At 37.9% G+C, this 23,674-nt stretch overlaps 1 protein-coding gene across 2 annotated transcripts in view; it reads right to left on the reverse strand.

The window, feature by feature from the left end:
• The window catches only part of BICC1 (BicC family RNA binding protein 1), a 91,590-nt gene that overhangs the window by 16,264 nt on the left and 51,652 nt on the right, over positions 1-23,674 (reverse strand). For both annotated transcript variants that reach the window (XM_015866001.2, XM_015866003.2), the window contains 7 exons: positions 7,724-7,803; positions 6,435-6,593; positions 5,903-5,956; positions 4,763-4,957; positions 3,673-3,924; positions 1,339-1,470; positions 40-226 (listed from right to left, as the gene is read on the reverse strand). In XM_015866001.2, the coding sequence (XP_015721487.1) occupies positions 40-226; positions 1,339-1,470; positions 3,673-3,924; positions 4,763-4,957; positions 5,903-5,956; positions 6,435-6,593; positions 7,724-7,803 (1,059 nt within the window). The remainder of the gene's footprint in view (positions 1-39; positions 227-1,338; positions 1,471-3,672; positions 3,925-4,762; positions 4,958-5,902; positions 5,957-6,434; positions 6,594-7,723; positions 7,804-23,674) is intronic.

The following is a 23,674-nucleotide window of genomic DNA, read 5'->3' on the forward strand; positions in this document are numbered from 1 at the left end:
TAACTAAAGCAAGATATATCAATAAAGTAAAATACATACCAAGTCCAGTGAGCCCTAGTCCTGCTGAAGACAAGATATCCAAACCAGGACAAGACAGACCAACAGGACATGAAACAGTAGAGGCATTTGATGCTATTGTGACTCCACTGCTTTCAAGTCCCAGAAGACATTTCCGTGCCTCATACATATTTAAGGCATTTCGTTCAACACTTTTTACAATCACAGACTGGAGATAAAGACAGACACAAGAGCAAAACAAAAGGAAAAAGAGGAAAACCAGTAATTAACAGCTATATAATGCATTTGCAACAAGCACAACCCTTAAATCTCCCCTAACAGTAACAGCAACATAAGATAGCGTGAGAAAGCATCCATTAGCAATTACTTAAATTCAGTGGCCTTAATGGTTAGGTTGGGAATTGTGCATACGTTCTACAAACAAAAAATGACAAAAGTACTTTCTATCACTGGTTATCATTATTGATTCTAAAAACAGGTAATTATTGAGCCTTGGTGGTATTTGGCATGCCAATTCCAAAGTGCCCCAAGACCTAGAAAAACAATCCAATAATTTAAGTCTCACACTCTTTTACCAGAGCTCTATATATCAAAGTAGACAAAAATGTATATAAAAGTAGTCAAATTCCTAGCTGTCTGAAAAAAGGCATAATAAACACCCGAAAAATTAAGGGACAACAATTATTTGTCTCCTGTACACTCTCCTCACACTGCTTCTTGGTGTGGAGGACTGTGCGTATCCCTACAAGGAGATGCTGAATAGCTAACACAGTAGCTAACACTATTTGGATAATTCTGTCTGCTATAACAGTATGTACAATGGTACAGAAAACAGAGTACTTCCTATGCACATTTACCTGAGTATTTTAACAATATCAAATCCCTGAAATAAATAGTAATTCTATTCCTTGTGTTGCTTTTTTCCCTTCAACTTCTCATACAGACTGATAAAACTTTCTCAAGCAATTCTGACTGCTAATGAACACCGCAGTCATGTGGGAGATGCACAATTAAAGGATTTTCTTTAAAACCAAGGATGGGTCTTAATCAGATCTAATATTTCTCTCTTATTTTTTTCCCCCCCCTCAGTATTTCTATATAAAACCTAATCACTGTACTGGCAAATATTTAAAAAACAAATTGAATTGCCATAAAGGAGAACTATCACAACATTTAAACTGATATTTCAAGCAGAAAATATGTATACATTTCACAAGCTTACGAACCACTAAGACAGGAAGGAAGGTCACACATGTGAACTCACAAGCTCTGGAAAGCAAGCATGAATGCCTAAAACGAATACATGAGCTTTTCACCAACCTTGCTTGGTTGCTTTGGCTTCGGCTTAATGCTTATGAAGACATCTAACTGCTCCATTAGCTGCGTTATAAACTGTGGTTCTACTTCAATTTCTTCCTTCATATCAAACATGAGCACAAGAGGAAGGCAACCCTGAAAAACAGATGTAAAAAATTTCAACATATGCTTTCCTTACATTAATGTTAGCAGCAAACTGAAATACATATAGACTGCACACATGTACATAAGGATGTATTAAGTTCAGAAAAAATAACAAGGATGAAGTTCTTGAAGTTTTAAGTAAAGCCACTTCATCACCAACAAGCATGTAACCGTAGCTTTTTACTCTTGGATTCTAAATTAACAGTTTGGTGGTGTAAGGATGAAATGATTTACTGAATACATTGACATCCATGTCAGTACATAAACGCCCCATGTTAGCCAGAAGCAGTCCACATTAAACTCAGCTTCAATAAGGGAAAACAGAAGCAGTCCACACTAAACCCAGCTTGGAATAAGGGAAAATAATTCTAAAAAACTGTCTCTGCAAGTCACTGTGGCCTAATGTTCAACTTCTACTTTCCTTTTCTATACTCAGTAGTTACATCAGGATATTCCACTAATATAGATGGCATCACTGAAACCTTTCAAATACTAACCTTCAAATTAAATATAACTGAAAAAATACTCAACAAAAGCAACCAGCCCTAAAAAACAACCAACTAAACAAGAAAAAATAACATTAAACAGATAAACCCACTGCATCCTTCTTGAGGTAACCAGGGACTATAAGATTGCTCATCAATAACAACCAAGTCAGTAGAAGACATGTTCTACTTATTGTAAAGTCAGATTTACAGCTAAGTAAATATTATACCACATGTATCAGGAAAAAAGTGAGTAAGAAAACAGACATTTGAATAAATACAATCACTTTCTTAGTTTTCTGCTTTTGCTTTGGAACAAAAGTTATAAATGGGTATATTCTTCCCATCTCTAGCTTGGTATTTAATCTTCACATATGCCTTCTCAACAGTACTGCTAACTACAGAATGCTTTCCTAACAGAACTGTTTCAAGCTAAAGCAAATTCTCTTGATTATTTTGACTTTAAAATAAGTCTACTTCTTTAATGACGATGAAGATAAGGATAAAACCAAGGGGATGGAGATGAGGGGAAGACAGAACAAGAATATTTTATCAAGACTCAAAGCTCTCTCACTCAGTCTACTGGTTAAAAAGTCAGTACATCTTTCCTCCTTTTACAGTTGGCCTTCATCGCTGCAACAATCATTGCCTTAACACAAATATTTCTCTGTGAGCAATATGCTCATGATTAGAAACAGATTAACAGTGTTATCAGAGACCATGCACACTTAGAATTTACACATTAGATGGCCTTATCAGTGATATTAGTTAGTAGCTAATAACGAAGTTTCCGTTCAGACATATAGAGCATCTACTGAAGTAGCACTGCTACACTACATTTGACATAAACAAGGGTACACATTAAAGGCATATTGTCAACTCTGCAAACACCTACGGTGTCTCTTTCCTTGGTGCAAGTGTCTAGATTCTCACAACTAGAAGATCACTGAAAAACTGACCTTTGTTTTTATATCACATCCCCCCATTCTATGGGGCACTTCTATGGCCTGACTGTGAAACAGCATCAACTATTATTCCAGCTGAAACAGAGCAGCTGGATGGAGCCAGAAGCAAACATGACCATGGGAAGAAGGCCCGCATGCAGATCCACCTCATAGAAAACTGCTCCAAAACACAGAAACTCGATTCCACTGGACTACATCAGAAAAGAAACTATCAAGAAAATAGTGCTTTAAATGAAGCTCAGAATGATTGCAGCTACTTCAATTTGTCAACTGACTTATAACTAAAGATAAGTGTTATGTCCAAGGCTGAAAAACACAGCTCTTACTAAGTTCAGAACTGGGGTTAAGATTTTATCTGGTTAGTTGCTTCTTCCCTCAGCTTTTCAGTTGACTAAATAAGACAAGCAGAAGACACAACAACACAGCACACAGCAATAACTCCTCCCCTCACCCTCCAGTCTGCCTTCCACTCAGGAGCACACTTACCATAAATACAAATTGCTTATGCTGCATTAATATTGCCACAGCCTTTTTTCAAATCACGCTACCACAGATCACAAGTACTTTGAGTAACTACAAACACACACAAAGCACTGACAAAATTAGAACACTCAGCTGATTTGGCATTTTGCAATGTAATAAACCTTCTCTAAAACTGACTTACATTGGACCCATGTGAAAAGGGTACGTTTTTCATTACTTAGCATTTTTGTAAGCAAGTTTAACTGCAAGCATTTACCTACCATGAGATATTGTCTGGCAAGACAGACAGACTCAATTGTGCCCTGGAGGTAGACAGTGGATTTCTTCTGTGGGTTACTAGGGTCCGGGAAATGGATCTGAGCACCAGTCCGCTGCATGATATGTTTGATGTTACTGCCATTTCGACCCATCATAAAGAGATGATGCTGCGCTGCAATGTCTAATTGCGTGCTCACAGGAATTGCAGAAGCCAAGCTCCCAGCTAGGTGTTCTAGAAGCATGGCTGTTCCTTCCTGCAGGAGCAAACACAAAAAGCTGATGACATGCTGCTAACAGGAAAACAAAAGTTGCATCCGACTGCACTTGGCATTCAAGATAAAGAAATTTGTTTTGATCAAAAACATGATTTATAACAAACTTCACTATTTCCATTTTATGACAAGATGGAGAGGTTAGATGTCATCACTGCAGACAAACATTAAGACATCAAACTGATCTCAGTAGAACACCTGGGTCACACACAGCAATAACAAAATCAATTGAGTCTTTATTGGGTAGGTATACTTGCAAAATTTATCTTTCAGTTTTGGCCTCAGTTACTTTCATGGGCTTGAGATACACCCTTATGAGACAATATTTATCTGCCACACTGCCAGTCATTAATAAAAGCTTCTTGTCTTTATTACAATCAAAAGGCTCATGGTAGTTCCTTGTCTGTTAAATTCACAACTCCCGATCCCAGCTTGGCAAAACAACTTAAACCATTAAGGCACATTTCAAATTTAAATATTTGACTGCACAGTAAGAAAACTGAAGTCCAGAAGACTTTTTCCAACTGTTTTAAGATGTGGGCAGGATTAGGACACATGCCAGAATTGCTGCAAATGTAAAGAGGTACACAACAACAACAAAAAATTACTTGATGTTTTGCTGAGCTTTTAAACTTAAAATAACCACATTTTCACATTTGATCTACAGCATTTAGTTTATCAAGAATTAGTACTAAAATTTTAGAAGTGATTTTGCCATCATATGTATGGACGAGGAAAGATATAACACTAACATGATACTTAGATATGTAAGTTACAAGTACGTGCACAACATGTAGAAACCTCCTTAAGATGACATTACCTTCACAGCACTGGTATTATTTTGTGATCCTCTGACAATGACTGTAGCACCATACATTCGAGAGCGTTGTTTAAAGGAAACTGAAATGTTGTATGTCTGAGATATATGCTGAATTGTGTGAGAATTAGGATCAGGGATTGGTTGCAGAATTCCAGCAATAGGCAACTCAAACATGAGTACCAATGGAAGCAGCTCCTAAAACATTGAACAGAAAATATTGAAAAACTAAGTCACGCTCAGTAAAATTACCACAATGCTATTACTGAATTACAACATATTGATCAGTTATAATTAAACTAATATAATACATTCATTTGACGTTATCTGGAACTAAAAAGGCATTGCTTTTCTGAGGAAACAGGTTTTGTGTTTTGTTTTTGTTTGCTTGTTTTAATGGCAATTCTTTGTGTTTGTTCAAAATAAGAGGAACTCTTGCAGTTATGTAGCAATCATAAAGCCAAGTTAATTACCTAAATTTATCCACACTGCTAACAGAACTCATTATACGTGAAAATCCACAGAGAAGCTTCTGTTCTGTCACAGATAATCAGAGCTCTATTTAAGGTACAAAGCTACATAACATTCCCTTCATGCCTTTGAAGACCCATACTGGTATAAATAACACACCTGACCACAATTATTGCTGGGGGAAAAGATCACAATTTTATTAGATTTGTTACCTGTGCTATGATGCACGCAAATCAAAACTGGAAAGTGAAGACAGGAAGCACTATGAGTGGAGAAAGAAACCAAATTCCCCTATAATTTTAGCATTTCCATACACATAATAACGATAGTGGCCACCTTTTAAATTATATTCACAGAGGATGCCTGAACTTCTATAGGTCAACTGCAGAGCATAAATGAAGATGCACTTTTAAATGCAGTATGGGATATTTCACTTCCTTCACATACTGTAGACATTATTCAGTGTCCTCCTAAAGCTAGTTAGAAAGTAATTCACATTCTAGTAAAACCTATATAAAAACCCTTCGTACATTACTCATGGATATACTTGTTTGTTCTACATTTCTGCTGTCAGAAGGCAGAACCAAACAACCCTAAGGATCTCACATCTATACAGCAATAATTTCCTTGCAGGTGTTTTTAGAGGAGCATCACACTGAAATGGGCTATTACCCGTATTCTAACTCTTGCAGACTCCACTCCAGCTGGCTGTCCTGCTATTGACACCTGCAGGAGTAAGAATATAGAAAACACTGCATTACATTTTCAAGGGTGGCATTTTAACATTTATTAAAATATCAATGCTTTCTTTAAGAAACAATGCTGAAGTGACATCCAGTAACATCCCCACTGTTGTCTCAACTGTAGCTGAAGATTTAATCTCACTTAAAGATCTACCAGTAAATACTGCAGCAGCTCAGGCCACATGTACTTCAGTAACTAGAAGTTTATTAAATGATCATTACAGTTGTATTAATATACAGGATTAAATAATGGAAATAGTACTCTATACGCTCAAAACTCTTAAGTATGTTTCCTTGTATGCTTCAAAAAGTGAAAGTCATCTCCACTTTGACAGGGAAACTGGAACTGGATGGGCTTTAAGACCTTTTCCAACGTAAGCCATTCTACAGTTCTAAGATATTCTAATAATTTACAATATAAGTTAGCTAGTATTCAGCAGCTGGAATAGAATTATACATACTTGATTGCTTTTCTCTGCTTGATTATTCCTATTTGAGTCTGGAAAATGGATATGGCATCCTGTTTCCTCCATCACTTTTTTAATATTATTGCCACCTTTCCCTATCACATGAGAATGTTCTGTATGTGAAACATCCATCTTCAAGGTTACCCGATTGCTCTGGAAATGAAACAGCCACGATTAGATATGTTAAGAGCAGAACCTGAGTGTTCTAGATTTACTGGAACTAAAAGAATGACACTGAAAATTGTGTTTCAAAGCATTTTTGTAGTGGCTTTCATTCAGATTAGACACTTCAGTATGGAACACAGCTATTAATATTTTCTAATAGAGAAATAACATAGAAATGAAGTTAGACCTTCAAAAGACCAATATTTTTTCCCCTATACTTCATCTTTTAAGATACACAAACATTGTATACAGCTTTTCTTAATAGTTAACAGTTGCTAACAGTGTTTACAGTTGTAAAAAAAACAACACTGATTATCACTGGAGAGCTCCTTCTGGCTGGGTATCTAAGAGAATGAAAAGCTGGCAAACAACTAAGCAGAAGCTCCATACATTTACATATAAATTTGCTACTACAGAAGATTAAAGTATAAAAACTCTTGGCCTAATTCTAGAAATGTTAAAAAAAGTCTGGTCCAGATGTTTCAGAGTATAAAGACATAATAATAGCTAAAAACAGAACTATGTAAGAGCTCTTAAAATTAATCGATGCACATTTTCAGCTTCAGACAGATCTGTACTGATACATTTGAGAATACAAACTAATACAACTACTGGCACCACCTTTGAATCCTCAGCACAATAATGCAATTATGATGCCTTTTTGGTACAAGACACCTGTGGATAAATAGCCATATGACTTCAGAAGTCATAACCAAAAAACAGGAGGAACAGATAAGAAACACTTAGAACTGCATATGTACAGACATTTCTTAAATGCAACCGACATAGAGAAATGGTTACAACAAGGATTTTCACAGAAATTTGTATTTACTGAAGGGGCCACAATCTACTGTTTGCAATGAGGTACTACTTCAGGTGTTCAAGCTGAAAAACCAACCAAATCTATGAAGAAAAGGCACAGTCATACATCTTGCTGGCAATAGTATTTCTATAGAGTTCAGATACGGAGAGGTGCTTATTTGTTGTTTTCGTACACACCATTGGTCTACACCTAGAAGCACTTTTTTTTTTTGTTTCTCTTTACATAAGCACATTTATAAAGTCCTATTTCAAAACAGAATTACAGGATTAAGGTCTGAAAGTAAATCTTTCCTTACTTTTGTGTCCAGGACTGACATGATTTTCTCTTTAGCTTCTTTAACATTTTCCTTTTTTCCAGAGACTTTAATATGAGGATCTACAAAACAAATAAATACTTTTGAGGAAAAAGAAAACCAATATCTACCAAACTTCTGTCACTGACTGAATGATAACAGTCTGAAAAAAGCATTTTCAAAGCTTCCAAGATTACTTTTACCCACTTCCTACAATTCATTGAACAGCTGCACCATCAACCTTCAGGATTCAGCTAAAAACCAAAGGCATTATTCAGTCCATCCAGTGAGGAGTTCAGGATCACCCAATGAGTTTATTAAACACTGTAACCTACTAACAATAAACAGAAATCACATGCCAGATGTGACTTCTCAGCATTAAAAATAATGCCTGTGATACAGTTACATAGCTAAGAAACCACATCTTAAAAAGAAAGATTAAGAGAGGACAAAGAGAAAGCTCTTAGCCTGCCTTGGTCAAGCTTCTTACACAGAACACATCTAAGGGGGGGAACTCATGTCACCACCCAACCTTCAGCATCACTTCATTATTTGATTTCTACAAATGTCTTCTGCTGTCTTAAAATGACAATAAAAAATGAAGGTGCATCTTTCTTATTGAATTCATCAGATCAAAATTAAATAGCTCCATTAAATAATAAATAAATCAAATCTTTAAAGCAAACAGTACGTTCACTTGCTATTAACCCAGATACTCAAAACTAACATCAGCTGATTGAAGCTTTTGCCCCATGAAATGTTAAAAAACAAACTAACTTGCATTAGCATTTTCAAACCATTGTCCTTAATAAGTCTACTTCGTTCTGCTGAGCCAAGAGGCAGAGTATCATTGAAGTATCACACACACAGAAGTGTGAAAACCACACATTAGATGGTTTAGCAGCACCACCTGGTGTCCAGAAGCATGAAGTACCGTAACGTAATGCAATCTAAAATTACTTACAAAACAGGAGGCAAACACCACCACCCAAATATATAAGTCTCAGAAACACAGACTTTATCCTGCTGGTGATGGTAGGCATGTTTCTCTTCCCCTCATATAGAATAAATTTGAAGGATAAAAAGAAAGTGCTTTACTCCTGGTATAGAATGAACCATTCTTGAAACAACCCTATATCCTCTTCTGGCTAATTAAGGCTAAATTTGCCTAATTCATTAGGCTAAACTGCTATAGACAGCAAACAAATTAAAGGCGAGTGTGTTTTCAGTGGCAGGAGAAAATAGCGTAACACAACACGTCTGCTTTTGTCATCATCTCAGCAACATACTATTTCACGAGTACACAAGCACCAAATAATAAAAACACTATATATAATAAACACTGTCAACCTGTTGTACTCAGCTGAGAAGTGAATATGTTTTAGTCTTGCTTGGATACTCTTTTTCCAACAATAAAAACCCCCTGGTGTATTACCACTGGGAAGTTTGAACGCATTCAGCTGGGAACACAAATGTTGAAGGAACAGAGGATTCACTGCCAAGCGTCATGAAAGGCAAGAAAAAAGTGGCATTTTCAGTTCTAAGAAACAAACACATTTCTTTAAGGGAAAACAAACATTGCAGCTGCTAGAACATGCTATGTGCATAGAACCTAAGAGAGGCCCCAAAAATTTGCTGCTTCAGCCTTTTCACAACAAAGCAAGAAAAACCAAAATAGTCTAAAGGGATTTTTTTATTTATTCTGTTTTAAGTTGACAGTAAGCCATGTGGTTCTAATGCGTTTAAGCTGTGAGTGCTATTTGAAGTGGATGGCGCAGGCTGAAATTCCCAGAAGCAGATTCTAGCACATGATGTGTGCTCCAAGTGCTCATTAGAGGCAACCAGGAAAAACACAAAACCAGAAGAAAGAACAATTCAGGGTTGATTTTCACATATTTGCAAACATAGTATTTCAATACCCATTTAGTCACAAGCATGAAAAATATCTGGAATCACAGCTGGCATCCCATAGCTCTTAGTACCAATGACAAGTACTGCTGCTCATGCAGAGAAGGTACATTTCAGGTCATGCACTTTCTCCCTCATTCATCTCACTTGGATCCCTTTCTTGTTGATACTTACAGCTTCAGAAATAAGTCATTCTGTATTGCTGCACTTCACTTTGCTTTACTTTTAGAGGAAAAAAGCTCAGTTTGAGAAACAAAAAGAACGCTGAGTTGTCAGTGACAAATCTAGAATACACTACGAAATGTTTCAAAAGCAGCCTTAAGTAGTCTCTCCTCATTTGACTCCATCTCAGAGCCACAGTGGTTGGAAATGGATATGAAGCAACTTGTTTTTAAGTTACCAGAATTCCCCCTTAGAGGCTTATTCACTCCTTCAAGGAAAAGCAGTTTAGATATGACATTTCAGACAAAACCTTGCATTAAAAAAAGAAAACAACAACAAGCACACAAAACCACAAAAACACATGCACAAAACAACAACAAAAGCAAGCAAACAAAAGCTTAAAGTTCAACCAATAGATGTGGAATTCACTGAATGGGCTTTGCAGGAGCCGACTGCACTGGAAGTATGTAGGGTTGGCAAGTGCACAGCAGATACCCACACAATACCAAAGCAATGTGAAAAGCCAGGTAACCACTTGAATAATTGATTAAAAATTCAAAGGAGCAATTGAATTTGGTAGCCTTATTTTCTGTGTATTATAAACACACATTTCTTAAATATACCTCTCTAGAGAATCAAATTGTTGCTTTGCAGTTCCCCTGTAAAACGTGGAAAAGTGGGAAATTTTCTACTCTAATGATTCATCAGATTCAGCCTCCCAAGTCTGTACCTGCTTTGTCACATTCTTTACTTCTACACAGCTCTTGTACTTTTTTTTCCCCCCTGTCCTGCTATTAAAGTAATAGTAATCTCCTCCAGGTAAGGTACATACACGCAATCAAGCCACTATAAGTATTTATATGTATACATATATATACACACATATATCAGTATATTTGGAGCCAAATCTGAATTCCTACTTGCCTATCAAATACCGAAGGAAAATGATAAGTTGCCTTCTTTTCCCCCTGTCTAAACTGTACATTATAAAAGTAAAGGTCTTCCTAATTCAGTTAGGAAACACTACAACAGCCCTACCAAAGGGTAATTGAAAGGCAAGTTTCTCCCAAGCTTCTTGCAAGCCTCCTGCAGACCAGGCTGCATTTGTCCTTAAAAGACTGTATGCCAACAGACACCATCTGCCACTAAAGAAATAAGCATTCACCCACAATTTCAGTTTTTTGGTTAATCCAGACTATTTCCTGCCTAATTCCAACACCAAACGGTAACCAAGAATTGTTTTCAGGGTTTATATCACTGAATAGGATTAAAAGAGCATGTTCTATTCTTGATGCATCAATACAGGAGGGTAATAAAAACTGTTGACTTGGGCTTCCTAAGTATTTTCTGTATCTGTTCCAACTATAAGGAATGAAACAACTTAAAAAACCTTGTTCCAATGGACTACTTTTTAGCAGCGTAAACAAAAGATTTGGTCAGTAATCAACTGTGCCAAGTGATGCCTGTTGGCTGCTTCATTTACATTAGGTAAGGCTGGACACAACTTTTCCACGCTACTTATTTTTTCTAAAGTGCAACTGTTCATTCCATGGCACTTAGTAATTTATTTTTAATCCTTTTTGAAATAAGTTTTACAATCTTACCTCTAATGAAACAAAAGGAATATTTCTTAGGCCAAGCTTTGAAACACCCACACGCTATGAGCACAGCAATGCATTCTCATCAGAGAAAGCCCCAACTAAAGTTATTAATGCTGCTTTGAGTGAGAAAAGCATCAACAGACAGAAAGGTCTGGCATATCCATAACACTGTCAGGACAGCTCCTGCCAGTATCTAGATGAACCCAAAACCCTCACACCACCTGCACACATTCTTAACATAAGAGAACCCACTTTTCCTAAGTAAGCTTCCAGCAGAACTGGCTCTGGAAGACAGGGACACGGCAAGGCCATTCTCTACCAGATGACAAATGGGTCAGCTCATGAAGACACAAACTATTTCATCCTAAAGAACATGGGTTTTGTACTTAATTTTACTAAAACAGTCTTCCCACACTTCTCCCCCCCCCCCAACATAGAGGCTTCTGAATTCAATGAAGATTGAATTCCATGCTTAGCAGCTCCCTTGACTGGAAGTGTACTTTAAATATGTAATTACAGCAAAGAACAGATGCTTATTTTGAAAGAAAGAATGAGACTGTGAATCTTTATGAGCTACTTGCTACAAAGACTGAAGGCTTCAGGAAAACCTGCATGCCAAAAGCAAATATGGCTGTGCACCATCAGAAGCTGGAAAAGATTGTGACTTAAACAATATTTAATGTCTTGCAAGAAGTGGAAAACTTCAATGTACAGTCATATATCTCGTAATCTGTTTTGAGGTGGAATATCTTTCTGAAGAATGGAAAAGATACAACTTTAACAGCTTGGTTTCCTTTGAGCATAGGGGAATGTTGATATAAAATAAAAAGCTCAAGTTGCACAACAGAAAACGTTGGATGTTTTTCTCAACAGTCCGCATTTTGCCAGACTCCTGCCTTGAAGTGGCCTTTTATTGCTCCTCTCCTCAAATTCCTCACTCCACACTTTGGCAGCGTTTCCACCTCCTCTGTCTTTGTCCACAGCTCTACCAACAAGCTTCCAGCTTTTTTGCTACTATTGTGTGCAGCACTTCTGTAAACAAAATAAAATTCCTCCAAGCAAAACCACGTTTGTGCCACTGCAAATGAATCTACACTAACTTCTGCCAGGCAAGAAATACTTCAAATAATTAGACATTTAACTTGCAGGCATCCACTGTAAATCAGAGATTACATTTAATGGGCAAGCTCTTCAGACCACAGTTACGCATCAAGCTTGTTTACACGATGAACAGGCTCAACTTACATTACAGAAACACCACGACTCTAAAATTAGCTAGACAACTGGGCAACACAAGGGCAGATGACAGTCATTCTCAGTAAGAAGCTAAATAGGATGTGGATAGCCCATGTGTATACAATTGTATCTGAGCTACTCAAAGAAAAAGAAAAAAAAAAACAAAAAAACCCCAGATGTAACATTTTTAAGGACAAATTATGAAAAGACAAGTTACAAAACTACCAGCTGAAAAAGTACTAAAAACTCAACAAGCTACACCAAAAAGTCAAACAAACGCATGCGCAACAGAAAGAACACCATTCACGCTACAGCAACAAGATAAAACACGTCTATAAAACACTGAATCAATCAGAAAAAGTCAAGCAGAAATTAGTATTAATGCAGAAAAGAGGTAATTAGATTGATACAAATAAATATTATTTAATAATATAAGAAATATTGTGTACACGGTTGCTAAAGTGGATATATTCACTGACCAACTGAGACAGTTTGAGGTTTGATGTCAGTGCCTAATATAAACTTGAAACAGGCTCAATCTAGTTCCATGGAGAAAAAGCATTAAGGCAAAAAGCATGCAGCAAATGCAAGCAATTAAGGGCATATGCAAATTCACTCAATGAAGTGAGAAAAGAAATTTGTCATTTGGGCACTTTTTGCTGTTGGCTCATCAGTTCAGAAGCATTCTCAGCCTTCTCTCAAAAACACCTCAGTGCATTCACTTATCTCCCTGGTATTTAAATTACAGAAGAAAAAAGCTACTTGTATTGAGGCAGAACACAGCCGGTCATTTCCTAGCGCAGCCTTCCCCTCTGTCCTCACAGCTACCACTGAATGCCATGGGTCTGGATTTCTACTTGTTTATTATTTATTACCCTCACATAGTTTAAGTTAGACTGCAGCACTGTCATATCAGAAAAACATTCTAGCTGGCTAAGTAGGAATCATCAAAAGCCCAGCCAAAGCACCACAAAACTCAACATGGGCTGCAAGCAATTAACAGTGTCTTCCAAGTAGATGTATCCTAAGGCTCAGGGCATTCTAGAGGATCTATTTGTTGTGGATGAATAGATGATTAAGAAATGCTCTTGTGAAAAGCTAGAACCACTGCCCATATGTATACATGCCCTTGAGAGGCTCTTACTTCTCAGATATATATATCATACGTATATTTTGACTCACCTCCTTCCCTCTTACCAGCATTTAACTCTAAACCTTCTAAAGAAGAGCTTGTGTTCTACTCAGAATGACAAGGAAGGTAGAAAGCTGCTGTCATAGCTTCAGGGAAAGCAGTTCTCACGCAACCCTTGACTCATTCTGCATTTTGGTTATTGCTATTTAGTCACCTGAGGAGCACTAGATATCAGAACATCACCTTTCGGTACAGCACACTGTAACAACATATTGGGGTGAAGCCTACCATCTTCTCCTTACTTCTCTCCAGCATTTAAAAAGAAGTACACATACCTACACAAACACATACATGGATGGGTCCACATAACTACAGATTCCTGAATCAGGGACTGGATAAAACAACAGTGACACCAACTTCCTCCCCAAAAGCAAAGAACTCATGGAACACTGCAACAATTGGTAGAAATGATAAATGAAATCTTGTTCCTTGAATTTCATGGAATACAGAAGGTAGTTTAAAAGATAACCTTAAAAAATTTTAATGGGCTAATTCAAGTAAAAGCTACTTGATGTCATCTCAAATGAATAAAACCAGGTGCATATGTACATCAAACCACAGCTGACTCCTGCATTCTTATCTTCTCACAGCCTCGAACATGTCACTGCAGAACACCAGAAATATAATTCCAGGCCTTCTAAACTTTAATAACAATCAGCCAGAAATATAAGAAAAGCTTAAAAATTGATTACCTGTACAATTTATTATTTTTTGGAGTAAAACATTGGTGACTGGATTTCGGATCCAGTGACAGAGGAAAAGACTTCTCTGAAAGCACAAGCAAGGAGACAAGACAAGGGAGAGGTAACAGAAGGCATGGCAAATCGAACAGAAAAGTAATCGGATTTGAAGAGAGAAGGGGAAGGCCAAGGTGGAGAAGAAGAAAACCTGAAAAGAAGAAATGAGAATGAATTAATTGTAGTCACATGAGTTCCACTTCAGATACAAAGTTACCATCAGAGCACTTCTATTATTAGCTTAGATTCTTTTTCCTTTCTTTAAATATCACCATTAGAGACATTTTATAAATGCATCCAGACACTAGAAGGCACATCATCAACACTGCTACTCCCTGGATAGTCGTTCTTCAGCCTCATGCTTAAGAGCCGCCTCAAGCAAGGTAGTCCTTAGCATGACACAAAGTCTCTTATATCTTGAGTATCAAAAACATACAAATGAATTAATAGTTCATTAATATTCCATCACCATCAAAGCTCAAATGCAGAAGAACAATGCTTGGGAAGGAAAATAAGAAATAATGGGAGGGGAAAAAAAACAACAACAACATCACAAGAATAGTAATAGATGACAAATTCCTCTGAGAACTAACACCATCATGTCTTCACTGCACACATACTCAAATTCAAGACTACAACTTTGATGCATAAGCCTGCAGATTATTATGTATTATACACACATACTGCTCAAGAAAAGTCATTGTAGCTGCTCTTTGCGAAATAAAAGGAAAAATAAAACCATCATAGCATTTGATTCAGCCACCTAAATTAATGCCTTAGGTACTGCCTTCATTGCAAATTGCCCTGCATCCAAATCCAAGCTGTGTACTTTACATCTTCATGCCTCCTGATTACAGATGCTCCTTTTAATGCCTTATTGCTCTAACTGTAACCCACTGTGTGAGCTGTATTCTATACAGCGATGGGAATAACTTATTAGCACCAACTATGTGGCTAGAATGGGTGGATGCAACCAGCCTTTCAGTAAAGAATACTGCACTGAGAATACCTGTGTGAACAGAGCAAACAGCCAATCTGAGAACGAATAGGAAACAAACACCTATCAGAAAGACAGGAACAGCATGGTTCTTGACACTGCATTAGGCACTTGATGACTAAAGACAAAGGCAATTAAGGATACCTTTTTTTGTTACCAATTACAAATACTCATTTTAGTCTTTCTCTGCTTTACTAAGGTAGTTCCACTAAGTGAAAAGGAAAAAAAGATTCCTTTCCTGGATAATGAAGTTTTAAGAAGTGTCTTTTATCATTTGTGTTCCTAACAAACCAATGCAAAGGCAGCTGTTTTCTTTCCTTAAGAGAACAGTGCCAAGTACAATACAGAAACATTTGAACAAACTTCTTGACAGCTTAACTAAGTAGCAACAGCTACATGGAAATGGTTTGGATCAATCTGCTCTGCATCAGTTCTGTACATGTGTCTATCTCCAGTGTAAGACCAATTGTAAAATCCACACCTGAAAAATTCAGCTCCTACTGATCAGCCACGTGATGTGAATACCCCAAACCTGAGTTCATATAGAACCATGGGGACGACACAGAAGAGCAGTCATTCTCAGAGCACACCACCAAGTACTGCTAATGGCAAGAAAAGCCTAGAAATCTAAGAACAATCCATCAGTTAATGCCAGTTTTAGCAAAACAGATAGCAACAAATGTGCATTCAGGTAATTTAATTACAATGATATGAATTTGTATTGCTGCATTCTAGAGCCAGAAGTTTTAGTTTTACTGCCATTCCTGCCAAATGCTCTCATTGGATGAGCCCCTTGATAATTCCTGTCGTAACTGAGCTTGTATTTTGGCTCTGCCTTATCTACTTGAGTATAAGCAAACTGTTCTTTACAGAACACACAACAAGCCCTGACCAAATGCAGAAAAGCTTACAATTTTGTTCCTACTTCTCTTCAGGAATGACAAGAGTTGAAGTCACTTTTTTCTAAAATTTATTTCTTTGGTCTTTCCCTTCTACCATTCCCACCTGCTACCTTACACACTACTTTGAGTCTTCCCTTAAATCATTCACAAACATGACCAGACAGTACTGTGGGTTTCTCTAAGCTAATTCTAATCCGTGATTTCCTAGCTTGGTATAGAACCGAGCACAGAAGACTCAACAGTTTCCCCACAAACAAGATAAGTCATCAGCAAATACGACTTGCTTTTCCAGGTTTCTCAGCTCTCACCTGTGCTGCATGCAAAGCAGGGAAAATTAGCTGGTTTGTCTGCCTTTGGAAATGGTAGCAAGCTGAAAGCTCACATAAATAACTCCAGTAAATGAACCCTGTGCTGCCAGCTGCTGGCATGCGGGATGCTGTGAATTTGTGCATGTCAAACGGCTCCAATTGAAGAGAATCAACTCCTGCAGCCAAGTTTTTGCGTGGCCTGGGACAGTCGCCTCACTTACTCATTGGAAAACAGGGAGGAGACATCCACGCCTGGGTCAGCTCCTCCAGAAATGAAAGGAATGGACATGAAGGAATTGTCATCTAAACACAACTACTCCTCAATTTTTAAACTACACAGTTACAGAGTTAGGGGATTTTTCTTCAAAATATGAGAGGCAGTTTGCAGTGACAATTTCTCATCTACGGAGAAAGTTAACAGAAAGCAGATGCAGCTCATAACACAGAGCCTGCAGTACATGTTGTAATTAATCTGGCATTCCAAACAATAAACAGTGTCAGCAAGAGACTTGCTTTAAATCTTGAAGTCAATTATGCATTGATAGCCTTAGCAACACATTCAGGAAAACATTTACCCATTTTCAAAGCCTTGTGAGGATGATCCCTAGTTTAATGACTGTCCAACAGGTAGCCTGTTGGTTAATTAGGAAACTTCACAGGGAGCGAATACATAAAGACTACAAAGACCCTTTCCTTCAATTTACCCATGAGCCAAGCACTGAAGACAAAACAGCACAACAACTCCAGCTTTTCAGTTTTTTCTCTCATCCTGATGAAAGCAACCACTCATGGAAGAGTGTGCCCACTTGCATGCGTCCTTCAGATGACAAAACACAAAGATGGTCATTCTTGGCACATTATGAATAGAAAACAGTGTAGTATAGGAAATTTGGGCCATCAGGTAGAGAAAACTGACTCAGGAAAAGGGTAGTGGTTGTTGCTGTGTTCCATCTGAGATGCTGAAAAACAAAAGAAAAGCAGACTTCCCTGTTTTCAGTTCTACTTTCACCGTTTGAAGCAGAGAAACTTCCAGTGTTATTTCCCACTATCTTTAGCAAGAAAGAAAATAGAGCCCATTCCTAGCAACCAATCTGTTCAATTATTTTAAGGTAGGAAAAGGCAGAGCAACAGCTGTGGACAAACAACATTAAGACAGCTGAGAATTGTCCCCACAGTTCAGCTGTCTAAATATTTGTGGGAGAAGACAAGTTTTCTGTTCAATGCAGACAAGTCAAAATTCTAGCTTTCAAGTAGAGTCAAGAAATGTAAAAAATAAACACTGATAATTCAACCAATAAATTCCATACTCAAAAGTTCCTTTCAACTTACTTTAGTCTGACAAATAAGTCAAAATTGTTTGCTTCCTGCTAGGACCAGACACAGGAGTCGCTCCAAAAGCTGCCTGCACCTACAAGACTTACAAAGCGAAGACGCTGCTTGACAAACTCAAAAGCATGACCAAGATGGGTCAATGCTGAGCACAAGATTATGCCAGTATTTGAATTAGCAGCTTTGTTCTTGTGCTCCTTGCTGCCTAAGTAACCTACTTAACCACTAAGTAACCTAGTTAACCATGCAGCGCTCTTCTTCAAAACCCAGCACATCTGTCTACCCTGCCACCCACTAGCAAAAAATGACTGGCACTGCAGAACTATCATTGCTCAGTCATAAACATCAAGGCAGAGCTGATGGCAGCATACTAGCTGTGACACTGCGGCCACACAGCCATATGTTGATGAGGATATGGAATGAGAAACAGTGGAAACTAGAGTGACAAAGTGTTGTAAAAAGTCTGTCCCTGTGAGGCACACTCCCTCCAGCACCTACATGCACCCCTGCTCTGTGTTCACTCCTATTCCCTGCCAGCAGATGAGAGCAGCAGCAAAGGATACCACATTCAGATAAAGATTTAGGAATCTAAAAGTAGATACTCAAACATAAGTTACAGAGCTTTCATTTGCAGCTGGCTGTGGTACAAGTTTTATTATAATTGCAAGAGAGGAAGAAGCAAAAATTATGCTAAAAACAAAAACCAAACACCAACAAACCACCAGCCAAACCACCACAAACAGCCCTGCAGTATTATCTATCCTTGTCTTCTGCAATAGGTAAGAAATCTCTTCTCAGTAGAATTGTTTGCTTACTGCACTAAGACACTGATAACAACCACCTTCTAACTAACACCATATTAATTATTACCATTTTAATATTCAAAACATTAAGAAAAGCTTGTCCTACTTCGTTTTCAAAGCATCTCCACTGCTTTTCCCAGTAATCTCTCCAAGCAGTCCAGTCCAAATCCTGACAACCAGCACTGCTAACTGCACATGGTAGTATTTCTGAGGTTTCACTTGTGAATATAAAGTAATCCTTCCCTTTATTTACAAGCAATGAATCTAAAAGTAGATCCCAGAGTAAAGCAAAATGGGACATAGCAACACACTGCACAGTCTGTTTAACCCTGTGGTGTGTAGTAACAAATAAACCCCTCTATTCAACACTTTAAAGGTGGGTATCCCCCACCTTTCTTCTCAAAGCAGCCTACGGCCAATTACTATTACTGAGATTTTAGTTATATTCTATCAGTGTGCTACAGTGCAGCTCTGACAAGAAGATGCACTTCTGCCTCGATGCCATTTGCATGCTTTGAAAAATACATACTAATCCATCCCCATCCACTAGTAATCAATAAAACTGACCAGTACTAGACAGCAGTCAGAAAAGGTAGCAAAGTGCTTTATAGCAGTCACTTTAAGGGTGGGCAGCCGCCCAGTCCCCCTGTCTCCTAGAAGCAGAGAAAAGAACAAAACACTGCACTTAAACATTCATAACTCATCTCCATTTATTTTTTTTTCTCTAGAATGTGAGTACATTCTAAATGCTTGGATTTCTTTGAAGTGACCAAGGGTATATGTGCAAACACATGCCAATTCACACATTCACAACTTCCCAAGTCAGAGGCAGCACCCATATGCACTATGGTGTGCTGAACACTAACGGCACTGCTACAATTAATTCCATATCGCTACAGTAGAAAAGAAGGAAAAGCAACACACAGAGACATACTATGCACACCTATAATTTGGTATAATTTAACCTATTGTCAAAATTCTTGATGGGAGCTGTTTGGCATCACAATACTTCAAGCAAGTTCAACAAAAGAGCTTGCATTTTCATGAAGCCCAGTACCGTCTCAGCTCATTTTATTCCCCTCCATTACAAAAATAAATGGTTTACTTTATCTGACATCACACTGGACACAAATATAATGAACTAGATGTTAGTTGCACTCAAATTTAATCCTTTTTGTTGTCTTGTTTTACTTGCATGTATTCTAATCCTGTTACGTTTTACTTTTAGCAGGAAGTGCCAATACCCTCAACTCTCAAACAAGAAATAATGTTTTGCATTCCCTGCATTTAAAATCAAATGTATGCTTTGATTTAAGACACAGCACCTGTTAAAAATTTTACCTAACCAAAATAGGAGTCATCTAAGCTACATCTTTATGGCAGTTGCATTAAGATATTAGACATGGTAGCACAGTAAGCATTAAGTTACCAGTTTAAAACAGCAAGCAAAAATCTGCATCAGCACAATGGTATTTACCAGATTTTCCCCATGCTCCTCTTCCAGTACACACTTCGAAAGGGTGCCCAACCTCTTTTCCAAGATGAGGATGTGTATCTGAAGTCCTGTGGCAAAGAACCATGAACACTGCATAGCACTCCTCCTCCCCACTTGGAATATTCCTTGTCACTGTTTGCTTCTCCCCAACGCCTCCCTCTTTCCAGCACTCATCTGTTTTCCTGTTCCCTTATGCCACTTAATTACCACTACGACTCTCCATTTTCAAAACCTTCATTTCTTTGAGACCTCCAGTCTATCTACATGCTTCCTGCAAACCACTTGCTGAACCACATCTACATCTTCCCAACTTACTTGGGTCCTTTCAATAATCTGTCATTTCCTCTCAGTGTCTCTCCCTTCTCCTACTTAATTCCCAACTTGTTTCTTTCCCGCAGCTTTCCTCCCTTTAACAAGATACCATTTGCTTCCTCCTTCCACATCATTTAAGGTAGAGGGCAAACACTGACAGCATCTCTCTTAGCCTTGGCTGATAAATATCATTGGACAGTACAAATCTCAACAAGCACCACCAAGTTAGCAGCTGCAGCCACACAGCTAGACCTACAGGCTACCAGAGCACAAGACGAACATTTTCCCAAAGAAATTATTATTTCTGAACTGCTCACCATCTAGGGGGAAATAGCATGTATCCCAAGAACACTATTTATGCCCTGGATTATGGATCTGACTTGCTTTGCAGGAAATATTAGTCTTGCCCAATAACCATGACATAAAATTACTCGCACAGTTTACACAAAGTTAAGTTTGTTCAGATCAAAAGCCTAGAGTTCAGAAAGCCATTCCATGCTATAGCTCTTTTTCAGATATTCCCTCCTACTGCTTACTCCAGAAAGATCATATGATTCAAATTAGAGTTTCCAGAGGAAGTCATTAAAGAGAGTTTTTATCAATGATGGTTTTGTGTGTTTGCAGTCAGCCTTTGGCACAGCCTTGGCTATATTTAGAATCCACAATATGAAGAATGTTTAAAACCAAGGCAATCTGAACATAAATATTTCAGAATTTTATTTATAACACAGCAAGACCTACAAAGAATGTATGATACTCACATTTTCCTTCTTGACAGTCTATAGGTCGTGCACCAGTTTGGGTAGAATATTATGGCAGACCTGTTCTTCCTGCATTCAGCAATAAACCTGAAACATCTCCCTGAGGGGAGGATTGCACATTGGACAGCAGATACAGAAAGACAGTAGTATGGGACGGGAATGACAGCATAAGCGTGGGATTACTTCAAACATATAATAGAGTGTATTAGGTAATATTTCTTTAGAGTGTAAAAACATTGTTATGACTCTTCAATTAAGTTGTCACATTTTTTTTTTCCTACTATTACTATTATTCCCAAGTCTGACAAGTTCTTAAACTTGATTTCTGCTGTGTATGCCGATTTCTTTATGCTCTTGAAAGCTATTTTGGGGTCTTACCTTCCTACACTCAAGTTAATTCTGTTTTAAATCGAAACACAGCAATTTGCACCTTGTTTGCTAACCTCACATCATTATTATTTACTGACCAAAACCTAATGCATAAGTGATCTATTTTAATTAGCATCTTTAAATAGGCTTGCAAAAAACTGTGTTATGTGAATGCTTGACACTTACATAGCACACAGAAAGCACACCCAGAAACTTCTCTAATTAATTTAAAATGTTATGAGCCATTAGGGTTTAAACACATGGAAACAGGAGCGAGTTCAAAATGAATCAACACGTGTCCTTTCTCAATGCTTTACCAATCACAGAATGACAGAATGACCCGGGTTGGAAGGGACCTCAAGGATCATGTAGTTCCAACCCCCCTGCCTGGCAGGGCCACCAAACATACACCTTTACTAGATCAGGTTGCCCAGGGCCCCGTCCAACCTGGCCTTGAACACCTCCAAGGACGGGGCATCCACAACCTCCCTGGGCAGCCTGTTCCAGGGCCTAACCACTCTCCTAGTAAAGATCACATTCAAGATAAATTACGTGGTTCAAAATAAAACCAAAAGCACTATGAGCTTCAACTAACACTTGACATCCTCAAAGTTGATCGTCCCTTATGGAAAAGTTCTAAAGATTGTGTATAATCCTTCCACAAAAGTCATAATGTATTAGTGAGTGGTAATGGTCAAAAAGCAGATGGTACACAAATGCCACTATCATCAATTGTTTGTTATTCTGTATCTTCAAGAAATACATTCTAAAGCCTAACAGCCTGTTTCTGATTGATAGGAATTATCTGAGCATCACACCCAAATCTTAGTGTAGATGAAGGTATTTTTGTAATCTTATTTCAAAATGGTTAATTCAATTCCATCACAGGTAGATCAAATCTTGAAGCATTTCAGATGACCTGAACTGCAATCCAGTGAAGTTACAGAAAGCCACAAAACCACTGAGCAGGAACTTCTCTGTACTACACCAAAAAAGAAGGCATTCTGCATTTCAGGTTATAAAAATTATTTGGTTTTATTTCACCTCAAACATCCGGTTGATCAAGTTTATTAATATTTACCTATGTGGGAATGCAAAACAGCATTTCTGCTGTAGAAAAGTCAAGCACAAAGACAATTATGCCATTTTGATAAACAGAAAAAGCTCGCTATTTACCAGATTACCTATCACAATGAATTGATTGATTTTATGAAACAACTGCAGATTGAAGAAACGATCATTCCTTCCTCACTGACTCTTACTAGTATCCTCAAGATACATTGTTTGGAATCCTTTATTTAATGACAACTGTCTACAACACGCAAAAGCATTCCATTGCTAAATTCATGTCCTGCTCAAATATAAGCAGATTCAAAACAAGAATAAGTTTGCTTTGTTTTTTGTTTTTTAATTCTACTTCTATACAAAGTTATCAGCTACCTAGCAGAATGAATCTCAAATTTTTTTCAGCAAGGTCAAGAAAGAGCACAGGAATTCTACTGCACCCAGAACAGCCAACCCAACAGTCTTGTTGTCATGGGGCACACTGAGTAGAAAGCACGCAGATGCCATGATTAAGCAAACCTTTACTGATCTGGTATGAAGTCAGAACTACACTTTTTTTCTTTAATCTTGGGAACCAGAAGTACAGAGCCTTACAGAAATTCCACTGAGAAAAGAGCACTCTCCTAACAAAGCACTTGTGCTGGGTTTCCTCCACAGCAGCAGGTTTGGACACTGGGGCATGCCAGGCAGGAGGAGCTGAGCTGCCTAGCAAGCAGCTATAGAGACAGAGAGACACACAGCAGGCATGCAGGAAAGCACGAGATAAGACCACAAGCA

Source organism: Coturnix japonica, chromosome 6 (genome assembly GCF_001577835.2).
Source record: "Coturnix japonica isolate 7356 chromosome 6, Coturnix japonica 2.1, whole genome shotgun sequence".
NCBI classification, from domain to species: Eukaryota; Metazoa; Chordata; class Aves; order Galliformes; family Phasianidae; genus Coturnix; species Coturnix japonica.